The sequence below is a fragment of the Arachis stenosperma genome, chromosome 2 (genome assembly GCF_014773155.1).
Source record: "Arachis stenosperma cultivar V10309 chromosome 2, arast.V10309.gnm1.PFL2, whole genome shotgun sequence".
Lineage (NCBI taxonomy): Eukaryota > Viridiplantae > Streptophyta > Magnoliopsida > Fabales > Fabaceae > Arachis > Arachis stenosperma.
Genome location: NC_080378.1, coordinates 33920311 through 33940699, shown reverse-complemented (window position 1 = coordinate 33940699; position 20389 = coordinate 33920311). Strand labels below are relative to the sequence as shown.

The window sequence follows — 20389 nt, the reverse complement described above, 5'->3', positions numbered from 1 at the left end:
TATTTTTGTATTTGATGTAAAATAAATTATAAAATATTCTAAAAATGAATATTATAAAATTATATTTTTTTATTAACAATTAATAATATAATAAAAAATTTATACCTAATATAAAAGTTTAATTTCAAACTTTTACAAAAACTTATTTAAAATTTTAATAAAATTATAAAAAATAATAGAATATTCAAACATTTATCATAGTCGTATATAATTACGTTAACATCCTGAGAAACTACAATATATATAATATAATAATAATTTTTCCCAAGACACGTTAACCCATATGCGTAGAATCGAATCTTCTCGTGTTACATATGTTATGAAAGAGAAAAATAGAAATACAAATTATGATTTTAATTTTTATAACCATAATGGATATCATTGACTCATTGTTATTCTATAATGAATATAAAAAACTATATAGATAAATGAATATTTATACATACCCCTAGAAAAATTTATATCGATGTATCTCGTATGACTCCTCGGATAGCAGTGAGTAGGGTAACAAGAGAAGTCCTAATATTCCTCTATTGCATATGGTACGCTGTAACACTTCATAACATTTGACAAAGTCAACTTTCTAAAAACTACTTCCATTCTCATGAGATTACCAGCATGAAAGTATCAAGTATTACAATATTTGTAATTACTAATTAATCAATACAATAGACAAAGACTTCTGAAAAGAATTGTGTCAAAATTTAATAAATACATCTATTTTATATGCTATGCAAAGCATAAACACTTAAATGAAAAAATTAAAGTAAACGTATCTCCTTACAGAAGTGAAGTCTTACCAGAACTTTCTGTTGGTTTTGACTGTGGATGACTGGAACGATGAAAATGAGAACTGAAGTGCAAACAAGCTCTTCTCCTTATACTGTTGTACATACATACATACATACATGCATACATAAAAGGTTTTGATACTAGTCTACTATGCTTATTTCATCCCTTTTCCTTCGTCTTCGTTTAGGATCCGATTGCGGAAATCGTTGACCATAAGAGGCAACCCTTCTTTGAGAGGGACTTTAGGCTCCCAGTTCAAGAGCTCCTTTGCTTTGCTTATATCTGGCTTCCTCATATGTGGATCATCAGCAGTATTTGGTCTGAATTCTATTGTAGCACTTGGATCAATTGTTGCTTTCACAACCTGTGCACATATAAATGGACAATGACAACAAAACTCAGTCCACTTCCTTGAACTCGAAAATTCTTCCAGAACTCTCCCTTAGTAGCATTCAGTTATTGTCCTAAGACAGAGAGGTTGAGAACAGAAATGTGTCTGGAGAAGGCCTCGAAAGCAAAACAATAAATTTGCTCATAAAATGGTACCTGATAGATTACGGCGCTGACAAAAAAAACCTTGAAAGATGCAATCGACAAAAGAGCCCCTAAAAGATTAATAAGTTTGACAAAAACCACCAAACGTCAACTGATCACGTTTCTGTTAACGTAAAACGCTGACGGAAGAGCTTAACTGGCAAACTCTGATCAGTTAATTAATAATGCCACATAATTATTAACTGATCAGAGTTTTCCATAAAGCTCCTCCATCAACCAGCTTAGCATTTTCTGTTAATGGAAACATGTTCAGTTGACGTTTGGTGGTGGTCAAACTTATTAATCTTTTAGGAGCTCTTTTGTCGTTCACATCTTTCAGGGCTATTTTTGTCAGCGCTAGAATCTTTCGGGTATCATTTTGGTAATTTATTCTTTAAGAGATTCTGTAAACTTATATAGAGGGATGATCTTTAAACCGATTTCTGTAGCTTCTAAAAGAAGGGATGCGAGAAATGGATTTCTACTATCCCACTATCTCCATATTTTCTGTCCCAAGAACCAAAAATTACATTAGCAGTTAGCGCAGAAGGCCCAATTATCTATTAACCTTATTTTAGTTTTAACAAAAGAAAAGACACCAAAATACCTCAGCAAGCTCTAACATGGTGAACTCCCCTGGGTTACCCAGGTTGAAAGGTCCCACATGTTCACCATCCATCAAGGCCACCAATCCGTTAACCTGTGAATTGGAAAAGAAATTTAATTCACCATTGCATCCTATTCAGCAGTTGGCACAAGTTCTAATGATAAAGTAGAAATAAGAAATCATCCATAGATTTAAAAATTCTCCAGTTCAAAAAAGAAGGGAAAAAAGATGAAATAAAAAATTTCATGATATGGGCTTTGTCAAATGAAAAGAAATTATCAATATTTTTCATTTAACATTCCAAAGCAATTGTTTCTCTTTGCTTTATGTATTCTCAGTAGTTAATCCTAAAAGGTCCTTTTCAGTTTGAGAATTAGGATAAGAAAATCAAGTTGCGGCTTCGTTTGATGTTTTACAAAACATGCAGTTATGCTTTAAGCTACAGATTTTCACCCATCCTGACACTAGAAGATAGTACTCGTTATTTAGAACTTGATTGGGATTTAACAGTAATTCCATAAAAAAGAAACCATTTTATATTGGTGAACTATGAAGGATCTCTTTAAATCCCCAAGAGTAGTAGTAAAAACAAGGGCCCAAACATGACTGATAGTGAAATGATAAAATCCCCATCGATATGGAGTTTTAAAAAAACAAAATCATTGGCTAGTTGCTACATACCAAATCAGAGACATATTGAAAACTTCTTGTTTGCTTCCCATCACCATATACAGTCATTGGTTGTTTGCGAATAACCTGCAGTGATGAATGTATATGAGAAACAGAAAACCTTCGTTAAAAAAGAGAGCAGACAAAAACATTGAAATGGGTTTCAAACCTGTGCAACAAAATTGCTAACTACACGACCATCATCTAAACACATACGAGGTCCATATGTGTTGAAAATACGAGCAATTCGAACCTATATAGCAGCAAAACAGATCAGTCTCAACATTAACATTAAATTTGCCAAAGCTACGAAAAGAAATTTAAATGCTGCTTTTGCCAAATTATTTAATTTGAGTGGCTTGAAGAATTCACCATGCATCAAACTTTGTCTTTAGAGTCCAATTTACAGAATAAAAATTTCAATCCTATAGCAGATCTGGTTAGAGAAAGAAAAAGTAATTAAACCAAAGCTATTCCTTTGTCAGGGGCTAAGTTCCTTTAACGAAATCCTTGGGAAGGAAGAGAAAGAGGCTTTAGAAATTTTTTGGAAACTGATCAATAGTAAACTAAGAATAAAGTTCTCTGGTGGTCTCACGACTCACAGCTTACGTCAAAGACAACCTCCTATCAAACTTAGGTTCACTGCTTTGAATAATAGCTTGAAAGGAAATTTGCCAACTCTAGCTGGAAGAAAACTATAGGATCCAGCACCGTAAGGTCAAAATTAAATGCATCGATCATTCTCTAACTAAAATAGAAACATTGGATCAGAGCAATTCAATACCATGAACTGACCAAATTGTCCTTAAGCTAAAAACACTACAGCACATGTCATTGCCCTTGGAGAATAAATAGTAAAAAATGCTAAGGATAATTTAATGAGTTGTTAATTGGAAAATCAATGGCTACAACAAGCAAATAATTAGCAATGGAGACATATATGTAAATCTCCTAAATTACATGTATGCAGTTTCAAGTTAAATCAATGCATACAAAGCATATAGCATGAAATGACTAATTATTAGATCAGTATAATGTGTAAAACTATACCACCTATTTATCCAACAATGTAGACATGTAGATAAATAACCTTCACTAGCTCAAATCAATTCCCGATATGTTGAAAAATATGTAAGGTTACCTCAACACCATCACCTCGATGATAATCCATTGTTAAGGTCTCCGCAGTGCGCTTTCCTTCATCATAACAGCTCCTCTCGCCTAAAATTTTGAACTATATTTCAGCATACTGAACCACCATCCCATAAAGCTAACATTTCATTAACAGTTTTAATCTATCAGCTCACCTATTGGATTCACATTTCCCCAGTAGGTCTCTTTCTGGGGATGCTCCAGCGGATCACCGTAAACCTCACTAGTACTAGTAAGCAGAAACCTGGCCCCAATCCTCTTTGCAAGGCCCAGCATATTAAGTGTACCCATCACATTTGTCTTGTACATCACATATAATTAAGGATCCCAGAAGCAAAGAGTTTTTAATGCTCTCCGAGACCATTAAAGCTACAACTTCATGTATGGTTATTCTTCATGTAAAATTATACCATGTCATCTTTTAGGCACTCAAATCATTATCTAGATGGATTCACACATATTTTATGATAGATAGAAATATAGTATGATCCCACAATATTATACATGTCAAATAAGCATTTTTATGCCAATAATAGATCATGCATAACTCAGAACTACATTACATAAATAATTCTTCACTAGGCATGATCTACCATGTCATCTCATTCAAATGATTTTTTTGACATGTAGAAAACCAATTTTAATGATAAATGAGCTTCAATTATGATCTCTATAACCATACAAAATCCACACAACGATTGAAAGCCTATGATAAATCATGCCTAACTGAGAATAACTCCATGGACATGTTGTATGAGGAATTAATAGCTAGCCATGGACATGTGTGAAAGCACTCCTTAGGAAAAGACTTGTGAAAGCATTCCTTAGTAAAAGTAATTTTAAATTTGATTTTTCTAGTGCTTTTACTTTTACGACAAGAAATTTACGAAGCACACTAAAAAATAAGAGAAGATTTTTTTTCAATGAAAAAAGATCTTTTTTTATCAACTTAATGGCGCCCAAACAAGCACTTAGGCCAACTCCCTCAAATCCTTAGTATCGAGCTCCCAAATCACTTATGACCTATGAATATTTTATAATCTATTAGCACACCTTAATTAAGTTGTATACATGAGATCACATGATTTGTCCTTACTATTATTATGGTGCTGAAACATTACAAGCACCACAAATAATGATTTATATTCGCATACTGCTGAACCATATCTCACTAAGAATCATTCCAGTCTAAGTTGGACACACATCATAAATTCCCTTGAAATGAATGTGGAACTCTAAGAGACAATTTCCTAAATAATCTCAAAACAAGAAAAAGCTGTTACTCTGTGCCTCAACGACGCAGTTTGTTAGATTCAAAAACAGAGTTGAAAGCCAAGAAGTTAAGATTGAAAAACATAGAATAACAATTTCTCAACTTACATAGTGTATTAACATTTTCTTTTGAAAAAGATCTAGCCCAAAACACTTTACACTAAAACTTTCACAAAAACACCAAGTAAGCAACACACAAAAAAACCGTTCCACAATTTTCATTTATAAAATAAATAAAATTAGCCCCTTAAGTTAGCAATTGACTTTAATTCATTCCAAGGACTTAACTACCTTTTGGAAGCTTCAAGGACCTTTGTTTCCAATCTTCAGCTAAAATTAGAAGTTAGCAACTTTATGACTTCTTTTTCTTTTAATTTTACTTTCGACATTGTCACAGGCATCTGAATTTTATTACCTCAGATCTATTTAATCTACTTCGAGAAACTATGATTGACGACTTTCTCTCACACGAGTTTTTGTCTTCGCCACCAGTATCCAGTAATTACTACCTAAGATCTATTAATGCAGTTTGAAAAACTATGAATGTCTCTTACCGCAAGTTTTATCAATTTCTATGACTCAACGTAAAACCACCAGAGAGGGGACAGACTTACCTCTCACATTCACTGTAATAATAAAAATAATAATCTTGATACATTGACAGTGAAAAACTCGTCTAATCACACCATTCTTCTAGATGATCATCTACGCCATTAAAATAAAAAGTAGTTATTTAAACTGATGTGGTATGTGGTATTACGTAATTGGATGCATAGATAAAATTGTTTTAGACTGACAGTGAATCAAATTAAATTTATAATTTCTTAACCGCTTGATTTTATTACCTAGAATCACATTAACCTAGCTTGAAAAACTATGATGGTTTCTTAGCACTAATTTTTTGTACTTACCACAGAATTTATTACTAAGAATTCTATCCGTTCTTGTGACTCCAATTAAGGGGAAAGGGAACAAACTTACCCTAAACTTAACTGTCACAATCAATCACTACAAGTCTACAACAAAATAAATAAATGAATAAGGATATGATAGTCTTGACAGGGTTATACTTGTAATGAACAGGGGAAGCAGGACAAGCAAGGTGATAGATCTGATCCACCTCCAACAGTATAGGCTCAACGACGTCGTGTCGAATCAGCTCAAACCTAGGGTTTCCAAGCAAATGTACCAAATTGTCCTTCCTCCCGGTGAAAAAATTATCCACCACAATCACCTCATTCCCTCTCCCAATAAGCTTATCAACCAGATGGCTCCCAACGAACCCAGCCCCACCGGTAACCACCACCCTCAGCCTCCTGGCGCCAATCGCCGCCGGAACCCGCCCAGCAACCGCGCTCCTTCTCTCGAGCCCGACGCCGCGGAGGTCGTGGCGGGTGGTGAACCCGCTCCGGGTGTACGGATGGGCCTCGGAAGGCCCAATTCTGGAGAGGATGGGCTGGATTATGAAGAAGGTCGAGCCGATTAGGATTCCGATGAGGGTGAAGAGTAGGCGCTGTTCTCTTAGAAGGTAGTTAATGGATCTTGGTAGGGATCTATTGTGTTTTGGGAGTTTTGGTGAGTAAGGGCCATATTGGTTTGAATTATTGTTATTACTATTCGGCATCTCCAGCCTGTGATTCAGCTTTGGCTTCATTCTTTTGCTTCCTTCTTTCTTTCCGAATTTAAATGCAGTGTTTGTGTGTGTGCGTAATGTAATGTGTTGTATGGGTGAAGGTAAAATTTGGAGTGGTTGCAGTGAAAATTGAAATGCTTCTTGTGTTTGTGTCGGTGAATGTGAAAGATAGGCTATTTGGTAAAAAGAAATGTGATGTGAATGTGAAAGGGAAAGGGAAAGGGAAATTGAGTGAGTGGATGGGAGGGTGGTGATATTTTAGTTTTAGGAGCTGGTGTATGCATGCAAGTGTTTCAGAGTCAGAGGCTTATATTTTGTGTGTTATGTGATCTGATGTGAATTGTGATGTAATGATGTGGGGCAAATGTATTGTTCTTTTAATAAATAAATAAATAAATAAAAAGGTTTCTTTTTATTGAGTGTGTTGATGTTAATCGGTGATTGTTGTTGGAAGGGACAATGGAAAGCGTGAAATTGAAGATGAGTAAAGGAGTTAGGCCCTCCCTGTTTGCGGGTTTTGGATGAGTTGAGTGACCAAATGCAATTAGGGCAAATGGGTAATTGTCTTGATCTTTTCATTTGCGAAATCTGATTATCATCGTATTATGATTTAAGAGTATACTCATTTTAAAATTCTTTTATATTTAGTTGAGTGTCAAAGGAAAAAAGAATTACACCCTCTAAATTTTAAATTTTTATTTTAAAAAATAAATTAATAAATTATAATCTCTCATCATTTATTTTATAAATAAAATTAAAAAAATATAAAAAAAATTATTTAAAAATAAAAAATCACATTTTATTTTTTAAAATAAAATTTAAAATTAAAAAAATTTAAATAAAAAAAAGATAATAGTAGTACGTGAGTTTTACGTTGTCAGCAGTGTCAATATCAACTACCTCACTATATAATTATATGATTTGATGAGTTAGAATTCTTCCATGTGTCTCAAAAGTCGCATATACGTATTCATCGTGTATAACCCAGCTTGAACTTGAAGCCTCGAATTGCTAATGCAGCAAAGGATTTTGTACCTAATTTTAGTAATCTCCCTCTAGTTTTGAACTTTTATCTTTATTAATATCAGATTCTTCAAATAATCTTGTAGCGTACCAAGTCCCAGAGTTTGAAACAACATTAGATGTAGACAATCAAACACAATTTTTTTTATTATTGTTTATATTACAACCATTTACATAAACTAGAATGAGACTCGTGTAATGTACAAACGATAAATTAATGATAGTATATAATAAATATTAAAAATAGTTATGTTTTGTTGTATTAAATTAAATATGTATAAACTAAAGTTAAATTTAAAAAGTATTTTGTTTAAAATAATTTATACTATAAAAAATTTGGATGTTGGAGTTATAGAAAGTGACATTTTTATTTGATAGTTTGATTTTTGTATTTGTTTTAGTTGATGAATTTAGTCTTTTTATATGGCGCTCGTTCTCCTTTTTCTTTATTGGTTATTGTTAGAATTGTTGCTTTCTTCTTTCCGTCGAGGTTCTTGTGAAGGCATATTCTTTATGAATTGTTGAGTTGTATGCGCTTTCTATTATGTTGTTTGTTCCATCTTTACATGTATATTTTTTTTCCAAAAATGTGTCTTGAATTTGTATGGTTTTCTTTCTTCTTAATCTCTTGATGTAGTTTTTCAATGACTTCTACAATAAAAAGAACAAAAATGAATAGATTTTTTTTAAATAAGTTATTTTTAATAAGAATAATTGAAATAGTATAAAATAAAATTACATATTAGTTCTTTTTTTGACCCACTCTGTCAGACAATGTCTCAAGTGATGCAAATTCAAAATAGTCTTAGAAAATGTTCAAAATTGGGTCTTTAATTTCTTTCACAACAATTGTGAGTAAAAAGTTTGCTTTAATTATACCTTTAATTGGCCTATTCAAATAATTTGTATCTTCTATTTTTAAATTTTTTATAGTATAGACTTTTTCTTTCCTGCAGTGTTAGTAAATTATAGTTCATAATTAGTTAAAAAAAATAATGAATAGCATATTAAAAGAAGTATAATTTTAACATATTAAAATACAATTATATATAAAGTATTATAAAATAATATAAAAAGTATAAAAAGCAAAAATAATTAAAGTATTTTTTCGTAAATTCAATTTAAAAATATAATAAATATGTTTGTTTTGTACCTTTTCATCTAATATAAATATTTCTAAGCAAAGAGACTCTTCTTCATTTATGGGTGTTAATGTTTTCCATAGATGAATTACGCAAACTTTGATAAACTAATTGTCTTTTTGTTTGGTGATATTGTCTAAAAAATGATGCTCCATTAAGTAAGTTTGAGATGTTGTGTAGTTTGAAAATAAATTTTTTATACTAAATTTGATGTCATTTGAAGGAATAGTGATAAGAGACTTATATAATTAGTTCAAATAGTATGGAATTTAAATATTTGTAACGTAAAATTTATTATGATTAATAATATTATTATTACATTTGTAATATGAATGTTTATTATATTTAATAAGTTATTTATAAAAATTAATAAATTAATTATTGGAGTTATAAATTTATTGTATTGTTTATAACGGTGAGATATAATAAATATATGGATATGGATTCAATGTCTTTGTAGGTTACAAATTTCATTACAAATTTGTGTATATTTTATTTTTTTGTTGTTTTGAAAATAATAGTTGATTTAGCAAAAACTGAATAGTTGATTCTAATATTTTGCTAAGTAAGCGATATTGCTGATGTGGCATTAGTAAAAAGAAAAAGATGTTTTAAAAGTAATGTGTTTAAAAATAATGTGAGTAAACTTATGTATCTATTTGTATATATTAAGAATAGATTAGATATTTACAACAACATACTCACAAACATTATCAGAAAATTTGTGAAAAGAATTGAAATGAAATTCGTGTTATAATGACATGAATGAGTTCTTTATATAGTTAAAATTTTTTGTCCCGTATGTATTACGTATGCACATATAACAACTATTTTTAAACAAATATTTCATCTTCATCATGGAAAAGATCTGTTTAAAATGAGACCTTCGTCTGCAGACTGGATACTTTGTCAATGTTCCCTACTTATCTCGTCTTTTCTAAGGATGAGATACGTTTATAAGAAAATCATTCTATTTGAGGACGAAATAAGTAATAAGGCGTAAAAAATAAATTCTATCATTTTTGCATTTTTAATATATATTTACTTTATCTTATCTCCTTTATATATAAAAGGAGAGCAGTAGTAGTCCCAATAAACAACAAGTGCCATACTTCAATGGTTGACACGTATACAATTTTTTTTTATCTCAAATATATTTGAATGAGACATCAAACACAGAAGTACAGAACCTGATGGGTAAAAGTACAAAATTATCAGCGGTCAACATTTTCTTTCAAATGTGTTTATATATATACACGCATGCCTCCACTTTTATTTGTTCACAAAAAATTTAGATTCCCAGTGGGAGCAAGAGAGAGTATATCATTTGGTTTAACAGAGATACAAAAACCTCATTAAGATGGCGGAGTCTTATGACTTCCTGGGTGATATTAATACAAAGAAACTTTGGTGGAGCTTCAAAGTTTATATCATCAAGATAATGGGAACTTCCAAGCAAATTTAATGAGAAAGAAGTGCAAAGCATTGAGATGATCTTGCAAGATAGTAAGGTGAGCATTTTATATATGTAGAGCATTTAAAAAAATAAAAATTTACTGAGCTTGTTTGGAATGCTAGGAATTAGAATTCACTCGAGAGTTGAATTCTGATTCTTGCTTTGGAACAACTAAAAATGAATGATTTGAATTCCTTTGAGAATTCCAATTCCCATTTTTCCTTCATTTGTAAATCAGACCAAAAAGGATCTTATTTCCAAATCAACTCTCACACTCTTTAAACTTGAATTCTATTCCATTAATATATTATAGTTATTCCAAATCATGAAATTGAATTTCAAATAGAAATGAATTCTTTTCTTAAAGGAAATAAAATTCTTTTCTCATATTAAATAGTTTTCAAACAAGCTGTCTTCCTTCATATCATTTTTATATTTTTGTTAAATGCTAGGAAACAGGATGATTGCTTCAATATCAAAGGCGCTGGTCCAAAAGTGGAGTGGTTTGATTGTTCAGTTCCAAATGTATGCCATGAACAATTTTATTGTTGTGAAGAACACCAAAATAGCTTAGACAATCTCAAGCCAGTGGATACTGACATTTTCACATAGGACAACAGTAAATCATATTCAAGAACCAAGCTTTCCGTTGAAAGCCTTTAGATTCAGAACCATAGTTGAGCTTCTCAACGCTGATAAGATTCACCGGAGCGATTTGTTTGGTATGTTCCACTCCTAATCGATACAAATAATCCTTCTATTTATACAGTTGGGAAGTTCAGAGTACATTTTAATGTTCCTCCTTTTTTTTTAAGATGTGATTGCGAAAGTGGTTAGTAAGGAGGTGGTTGGTAAGGAGGACCCAAGAGACTTGGTTACCAGTTACCACTAAGGGAAAAGAGACTAAACGGATGGTAATTATTTTGAAAGACTTAGAGTATGTACTACATTCATTACCTTTGCTATTCTCTGATTACAGTTTATTTGGTGATTTTTTCCATCTGCAAAACACTTGGGATGCACTTCTCATCTGATTTGGTATTTCTTTGTAGGCACAACAAGATTGACTGCATTTTGTTTAGAAAGATGGTTCATCAAATACTCCCATACCTTGAGGATGGAACGGTGGAACCTGTGATTGTTCTGCTACAATTCTTCAAGGCTATACGGTGGAATGGCATATCCTGCATGATTGTTTTACATTAATCTGTGGTATGAAAATACCTGTTTAGGTATATTTTTGACTAACATATCATCATGTCAAAATGCAGGAAAAACTTCTCTATAGAGTCACTTTGAAGTGTCAAAGATTCACATAAACTCACAGCTAAAAGAGATTGAGACTTTTAAAAGCAGGTTGGTAGAGCCATACGTTTATTACAAGAGTATATATTATTTCTAATAATAAAATAATTAAATCAAGAAAATATACATTATGTAAATCTGTTCTAGGTTGCTTAGTGATGCACCAGCAACTACTTCAGTTAGGATTAGCCAGATCTCATCACAAAGCAGATGGTCTGTTGATGAACTAACACAACATAACATGATATACTAATTATGTCTATTCTCTAACATGCAACACAACATGATGCAATACTAGATCAGCAACATAACATGATGCAATACTAGATTAGCAACATTTGCTAGGTCTTCACATATATAAATCAAGAGTTTCACAACAATTGCATTTGATAGATTTTCAAATATCTTGCCAACCAGTGGTTCAATTAAGAAGCTCCAGTCTTGAACCTATTATACATTGGAACTATCAGATCAGAAAACTTATAGTAATTCTAATGGCCTGTATATCATGGTATATTTATCAAATTATAGAAACTTACGCTTTTAGGCCACTCTGGGACCAGCTTGAGTATTCGTCCATTTCCAACTTTGATCCTGAAACCAATAAATGTGGCATGTGAACAAAGTGAATGCAGTAACAACAAGAATATAAAACTAAAATTTAGGCTTTTAGAGGTTTTCGCTTACCTAGCTTTATGATCTTGCTTGGTAAGAGGATCATGCACATGGCGGAAATGCAGAAAACCAAACTTCCAAGCAATTCTAAAAGCGTAAGCGCAACCACTCATTGGAAATATAGTTGTGGAAATCCATGCTTAAATTAGCATTCACCCTTTTATGTACATGTTCTCTTCAGGTAAATCTTTTATGCTTTCTGAATGCTCGGACTATCATGACCCCCAAAATGCTTTCGGAGAAGTGATGAATAACAGGTGCTTTGGTAATTTGATCCACTCAAGTTGACTCCCGAAATGAAGCAAGATAATAACTCTATAAGGCCCCAGAAAAAAAGGAAAATGTTAACAAAATATGCATGTTAGTAGATGAATAAAAGACAACCATTGAAGTGAGATTAATTAACAAAGAATATTCCAATACAACAAAAACATGATCTTGATTAACAAGGAATCAGATAGTAATAATCGCTAAGACATGATTGGGCTTACCTGGGACCAATTAATGCTGAGATCCATCAAGCAGAGTGGAATAGTCCATGGTTACACGATTTAATATCATTTTGGTGTTGTATAAGTGGTTTGTTCTTTAGGATCATTTGAGATTTGTTTTCACAATTCATTTGTTATGGATGGATCTGAAAATAATGCCGTTGGTAGATGTAGGATGAGTCATGGTTCATGAGTGGTTGGTGTTGGTGAGTATAATTTAAATTCAGACCTTCCGTTTTTGAAAAACTAACTTTTGATATATTAAAATAGTAAAGTTATCCACCACTCAACGTAAACATGGAAGCTTGAACTTTTTCCTCTTTAAAAATAAGACCATTAAAAAACAACACTAAAAACAAGTTTCACAAATCACTTGATAATAAAAAAAGTTTTACAAAGAAGAACACTAAAAAGAAGTTTTACAAATTACTTGATGATAAATAATTTGCGTTTACTATTTTTTGTTTTCAATTGCTGAATTTATAAAGGTTAGATGAGTGAAAAAATACTAAAAGTGTCTCTTTGATATGGAGACAAGTGTTAAGAGGCAATGTGAGAAATTGATACATCACATAGCATGTGGCTCCTTCAGGAGGTCCCAATGCTAAAAACAAAAAGTAACAGAGAAGTTAAATTTGTAAGTAAAATTTGAATAACAAAATTTATTAATGCAGTCTTAGATTCCATTAAAACATCCCAATGAAATTGTTATAATTATTTAAATATTTATAATTATTTAAATATTGTTAGATTTTAAGACATTGTTGTCAAAATTTATTAAATAGCTAAGCATTTAATTATTTGTTTATTCTTTGTTATTATAATCATACGCGTGAACCAGTATTTAATATTTATTTTATGATTTTATGATATGTATTACTTTAAATTGATTTTAATTTGACAAATTGTCATTAATTAGACAACTAGAAAAATTATGCAACTTAACTTTAACAAATAAAATTATAAAAATAAAAAAATAAAATGATACTAAAATTAATCAATCTTTCATTTACAATAATGCTAATTCTTATTTTGTCCCTTTTTTATATTTTATTTTTCAAGGACAAAAAGGCGTTGAATAATCCTACTTCAATTAATTAAACATAGAATTTATTTTAACAAATTATATTGATATAGCAAATGGGTTTAATTTTTAACATACTACATATATACTTCGTAAATTAGCCCTTTAAAAAAAATATATTACAAATTTTTTTAAGGGTAAACCATAAAAAATGTACCTTAATAGTTTTATCGTTGATAAAAATACGTTTAAATTTTATTATCAACAAAACTTTTTTAAATAACTAAAAAAGGAAAAAAAATTACCAATATTAAATATGTATTCTCAAAACATATTTTAGAGAATAAATATTGATACATTTTTTTGCAAGCATAACTAAAAAAAAGAGATATTTTAATCCTTAAAATATTATAATTTTTATGTCTATATTTTTTTGGTGATTTCTTTTATCAATATCCAAAAATAAATTTAAAAGATAAAATAAAAATGAAGAGATCAAAATTTTATCCCATTTTATGTATGTATATTTTAAAATTATCTAAATATTTTTTATAAAATTTTAAATTAAATTTATAAATAATTCGTTAAATACAAAATTATTTATCACTTACAAATAAATAATATTATTTTTACTTATTTTTATTGTATTTTTTAATTATTTAAGAATATTTTTTGTCAATATTAAAATTCGAATGTATTACAAAATATTCAAGTATAATTTCAATATATTTTATTCATTTTATAAATGTACCGTACAATAATATAATAAGATAGATTAGATACACAGTCCGCGCGAGAGTCCACACTAGTTTTATATATAATAAGAGAGCAATGGATAATTAGGTGCATGACAAGTGAAATTTTCTTTCATTGACAAGTATGCAGCTTATACTATTTTCACGTGGTCTACATACTATTAACTTAAATGGTTTATATATATATATATATATATATATATATATATATATATATATATATATATATATATATATATATATATTCTTATTTCTTATTTATATATAACAAGAGAAGTAGTGGATACCGTAATACCAAATCCGTTGTATAACTATAAAAATATATTAGAACAATAGTGAAACTTAAAACACATGCTTTTTAACAATCGTGGAAAAAAAAGTCGGCAATTGTTAAAAGTTAAAATACATTACAATGACCAATAGGTTTGCTATTTATTTATAACATTTTTTAGTTTAATTATTCTGTTAGTTCTTATAGTTTCGCAAAATTTTCAATTATGTCCCTATATTTTTTTTCTTTTAATTGGGTCGCTGCACCAATTTTTTTTCAATTGAGTCCCTAAATTTTTTTATTTGAGTTCCTTCACCAATTTTTTTTTAGTTGGGTCCCTATATAATGAAGCCAATTACTACTAAGAGAGACCTAATTGAAAAAAAAATTTGGTGCAGGAACCCAATTAAAAAGAAAAAAGTATAGGGACCAATAGAATAATTAAACCAAAAAGATGTTATAAATAAATAGCAAACCTATTGGTCATTGTAACCTCCCACACTCACTCGTCAAAACGCGTCATGCTAGGGAGAGGTATCAATACCCTTATAAGGCATGCTTCGTTCCCCTCACCAACCGATGTGGGACCTTACAATCCACCCCCCTAAGGAAGCCCAGCGCCCTCGCTGGCACATCGATCCGGGCTCCGACTCTGATACCATCTGTAACAGCCTAGACTACCCGCTAGCATGATATTGTCTGCTTTGGCACACAAGGCCTCACGGTTTTGCCTTTGACAATAGGGATGATGGTCGAAGGCTCCTACACTCACTCGTCAAAATGCGTCATGCTAGGGAGAGGTATCCACACCCTTATAAGGCAAGCTTCGTTCCCCTCTCCAACCGATGTGGGACCTTACAATCCACCCCCTAAGGAAGTCCAGCGCCCTTGCTAACACATCAATTTGGGTTCCAGCTCTGATACCATCTGTAATAGTCCAGACTACCCACTAGCATGATATTGTCCGCTTTGGCACACAAGGCCTCACGGTTTTGCCTTTGACAATAGGGATGATGGTCGAAGTCCCCCAGACTCACTTGTCAAAACGTGTCATGCTAGAAAGAGGTATCCACACCCTTATAAGGCATGCTTCGTTTCCCTCTCCAATCGATGTGGGACCTTACATCCATCACCAAAAAGAAAAAAAGGGTTTCGCCCCCTGTAAATTGTATCATCATGGCTAAGAACTTTGATTACCTTGCTGATGTGAATGAAAATAATCTTTATTAAAGCTTTAAGGTCTTTGTCGTTAGAGCTTGGGATGTTCCAAGTAGATTCAATGACAAGGAGGTTATAAGCATGGAGTTGGTGCTTCAGGATAGTAAGGCAAGTAGTCTACATTTAGAATTTTTTGATCTTTTTTTTTCATTTTTGTAAGGTGTTTATATATTAGTAAAGAACCTAATGTGATTAAACGTGTGCATTGTGAATGGCAGCGTCACAGGTTGCAAGTTTCGATACCGAAACCATTGGTTAAGAAGTGGAAGGATGTCATAGTAGAGCTTCAGATGTACACAATGAAAAATTTCGTTGTTTCGGATAACACTACACACCCCAAGGTAACTCCAGATAAATATATATTGGTTTTCTCACACCAGACTAGGGTTCATCACATTGAACATCCAAGCTTTTCACTTGATGTCTTTCGCTTGAAGTCATTTAAGGAATTGCTTACTACTGATAAGTTGGACGAATTTGAATTTATTGGCAAGAAATCCTTTGGTGGTGTACATAGCTTTCTAATATAAACATTTCCCCCAACCCCCTAACTTGGATTTGTTTTCTAAAGCTGAGCTTATTTTGTTTTTGGACATGTAGATATAATTGGTGAGATTGTAGGCAAAGAAGATCCTAGGAAATTTGGTAACCAGCAAAGGGGTGGAGACTAAACGGTTGGCCATAATCCTACAAGATTTAGAGTATGTGCTAATTATAACTAAAGGCTTTACATGTATAAATCTTTAATTAGTGCATGGTTTCTCATGTAACATTTTTTTCGTGTAACTGGCAGCAACAATAAGATTAGTTGTTCTCTGTTTGGTAAAATGGTAGACACGCTTTTACTTCATCTTCATGATGGAAGGGTTGAACCTCTCATTGTAGTGCTGTAGTCATTTAAACCCAACAGATGGAATGGTATATCTTCTTCATGCTGTTCAAATGAGAAAAAATCACTATAGTTTTCATGATATTTTAACCACTACTAACATAAGTATTATGATGGATTAATACACAAAAATTAGGTAAAACATCTGTCCATAATCATTTCTATGTTTCTAAGTTGCACATCAATGATGATTTAAAAGAAGTTGTTGGATTTCGAAATAGGTTAGCATCATCTTATTATACATCAAAATGTATTTTTATACATTGAAAATATAAAGATTGGGCGAAAAATATATTAAAAGAACTTTGGGAATTTTGTAGATTGCTTAGCGGAGTGCCTGTAAATTTCTCAAGGATTAGCCAAGTTTCATCTCAGGGGGAATGGTCTAAAGCCGATGAAATAAACCAAGGTGCTGTGTTGGGAAAGACTATTGAGAAAGCACTTAATGTTAAAGAGGTAAATAATATATAATAATTTCCAATTCATCCCTTATATATTAGTTACTTTTTGAGGTCTTACTAAAAGGATAATACTTTATTTGTTAATGAAACTAGGAAGGTCCGATATGGATATGTGCAAGCATTGTATCTTTAAATGTTGGCAATGATGATTGGTTTTACAAATCATACAGGAAGTGTCTAAAAAAAAGTTGATACTCCTATTGGAAATAGATATGAATGTACCAAGTGTGGACACACTTATGGTTATGCATCTTTGAGGTGTAGATAAATTTATTTTCATTAATAAAATTATATCATTGTCTTAAACTATAAATGTGTTTAGATTCTCAAATGATATTATTCTTTAATATGTAATATTAAGTTCAAGGTATAGGTCATGCTCCACAATAGAACTGGGAGCATCACCCTCTTGCTTTGGGATAAGGAAACAACTCAACTTTGCGGAAAGAGAGTTGAACAAGTAACGGAAGATGATGTCAGTACACTCAAAGGCTTTATAGTATTTAAAAAGTGGCATTTCATCCTCATATCATTATATAACTTATAGTTTTCATGTTATAGTTTTATAGAGTCATGTCATAATTTGTAGGTTATAGGTGACGATGCTTGTCCACCCACCTTTGATAACATGATGAATAGGAAAGTTCTATTTAAGATTAATGTGAAGTCTGCCAATATCTAAGAGTTTTGATCAAATATATACTGTTATAAAAATTTGTGATGATGAGGATATCATTGAGAAGAATATGCCCAAAGAGATTACTGAGAATACATCTACATTTGTTATTGTACGTTTATAACTTATATTTAAAGTGTCAAGCAAAATAAATTGTTCAATGTGGGTTGTTAACTATAATACCTAAATAGAGTAATATTTTTTTTCAAAATAGGAAATTGGGCGCAACAACTCCTTGGACATGTCAGAAAATATTGTTAATATTAAGTCTGATATTGATCCTCAATTTACATTGGTAAGTAAAGATATGTTTAAGGTTTAAAAAGCAAACTAATTATCCTTATATCTATCAAGATTTTGCGAGATTCCTATTTTGAAAACATCATGGTATGTATTGAGATATCTTTCTATGTAGGATGGCATGGAGGAGTATATATCAACCCTCAAATGCAAAATTTCTGGTAAGAGAACTACCAGCCTTTTAAAGACTGCCAACGAAGGTATGAATGAGAATGAGGATGAAGGACAATTGTCAACTAATAGAGGTGGCAGGAAGGATGTAAAGAGGATCAAGGCAAATATGACTCAAGTGGAGCATTGAGTCATAAGTTGGGATGTTGGACAATGTTATAAAATATTTTGTATGTCTTTTATTTTGTAATATTTGAGAACCTAAGAACATGTGCTACATTAACTATTCACTACTACATTGTCAAAGTACACAGTTTATTGGTTATATTTTATGCAATGTTTAAGTTTGTAATGTCATGACAATGTTTTGTATTGCACTAAAGTAAAATCCTTGGACTTTTACAAAAGACAGACTTTTAACATAACTAGAAAAATGTGGTCATGATTTGCATTAACATATCTAGAGTTAAACAGTTTATGTATATCTAATGTAACTACAACAATTTAGCATAACTATATAATGATATCAATATTATCATCATCAATAATTGAACCTCAGAATTCATTTGGACAAAAAACATGTCATGAACAATGGAATTTACTAAAGTTAGATCTATGTTGTATAAAGAATATACAATTACAGGATCTTAAAAAATTTCATATAATAAGTACAACGAACATGTGTGTTTAAATGGTTTTGCCAAGTATGAGACATTAGATGGAACATAAATTAAAGTTTATAATAAATTAATATGACATCATGCCAAAAAGTTATCACATCATATCTACATGTGCGGGAGAGATGAGAATTTCAATTATCTTTCTTATACGTAGAAAGTTGAGTATTTTAATACTGACAGACGTATCTAAATAGCTCAGAGTATAAAGTGTTAAATAATGTCATTAGGAGAGAAATGATGGTTCTATACTAATTAAATTACGATATCTGTACTAATAAACTTAGTAGGAAGCACATATATGAAATTCAACTAGATAAAGAAAATGGAACATAATACTTAAAAGAAATTCATGAAGTTTAAAATTGATCAAGGTTCTCATTGCTAATAGTAAAAAGAAATAAACAAGTACTTTACATCAAAATAAATTTTCAGCTATTGTGGCCAAGACATATCAAGCAATGAGAACCATGACTTACTCTTTAAAATATAATAAAATTAAACAAAAATAATCTATAGATATATTATATTTGTTTATCTATATGTGTATAATAAACCCAACTTGAATCACATTTTTGTTTGACAAATTTTATTTTTAAAATATGGTAAGTGCTTTATGCTCCTATTAGGATTTTGTCTCATCAAACAAATTAAAGTGACTACTAATATGGATTCAGATTTCAATGTATGATTTAAAATTAATAAATAATCACTTTCACCTATATAATAGTGACAATAATATTCCTCGCTACTTTACTTTTATTCGATTGAACCCTTAAGTGACTGATTTGCTAGAACATTGTCACTTGCTAATTAATTTGTGACAAATCTTTTTTTATCCACAAAAGTCAATATGCGAGAAACAAACTTACTCGTAAATCTCTCGCTAATCAGTCGCTTTTCTCAAGTTCGAGTATTTTGTGACCGCTCATTAATTTTGTCATTAGTGCGTCATTAATTCCTCACAAATTAGTGACGGATTAGTGAAAAAAATATTTTTCGCAAAAAATCGTAGCTAATTTGTCAAATTCTTGTAGTGATTTACATTATCAAATTAACTCCAAAATCAAGAAAATCCACTTTTCATAAAATTCAACAAAATAACTTTAGACATCAATTTCTCATCAACAACTGCACTTCACTCAAGCAATCAGTAATTCAGTCCAACAAACAACCACATCCACAAGACAAACATAATCAAAGAAATATATTTTTCACAACAATATCTATTTATAACAACTCTGTAATATAAAATA

General features: G+C 31.0%; 1 protein-coding gene across 1 annotated transcript; it reads right to left on the bottom strand.

Annotated features, from left to right (window-relative positions):
- Window positions 1-580: 580 nt before the first annotated feature.
- LOC130960931 (UDP-glucuronic acid decarboxylase 1-like) lies at window positions 581-6680 on the bottom strand. Its single transcript, XM_057886468.1, has 7 exons — window positions 6070-6680; window positions 3910-4052; window positions 3744-3823; window positions 2772-2855; window positions 2615-2689; window positions 1934-2026; window positions 581-1156 (listed from the first exon to the last, which is right to left on the bottom strand). Exons 1-7 carry the CDS (start codon window positions 6678-6680, stop codon window positions 947-949), a joined length of 1296 nt encoding a protein of 431 aa, XP_057742451.1. The 3' UTR covers window positions 581-946.
- Between the last annotated feature and the right edge of the window lie 13709 nt (window positions 6681-20389).

Excerpts from the sequence above, each read along its gene's own strand:
- LOC130960931 (XM_057886468.1), bottom strand. The coding sequence starts at position 6,680 with ATGAAGCCAAAGCTGAATCACAGGCTGGAGATGCCGAATAGTAATAAC. Across the intron at positions 2,027-2,614 it reads TTCAATATGTCTCTGATTTG|GTTAACGGATTGGTGGCCTT; the intron begins GTATGTAGCAAC and ends TCCAATTCACAG. Across the intron at positions 1,157-1,933 it reads CCATGTTAGAGCTTGCTGAG|GTTGTGAAAGCAACAATTGA; the intron begins GTATTTTGGTGT and ends ATATGTGCACAG.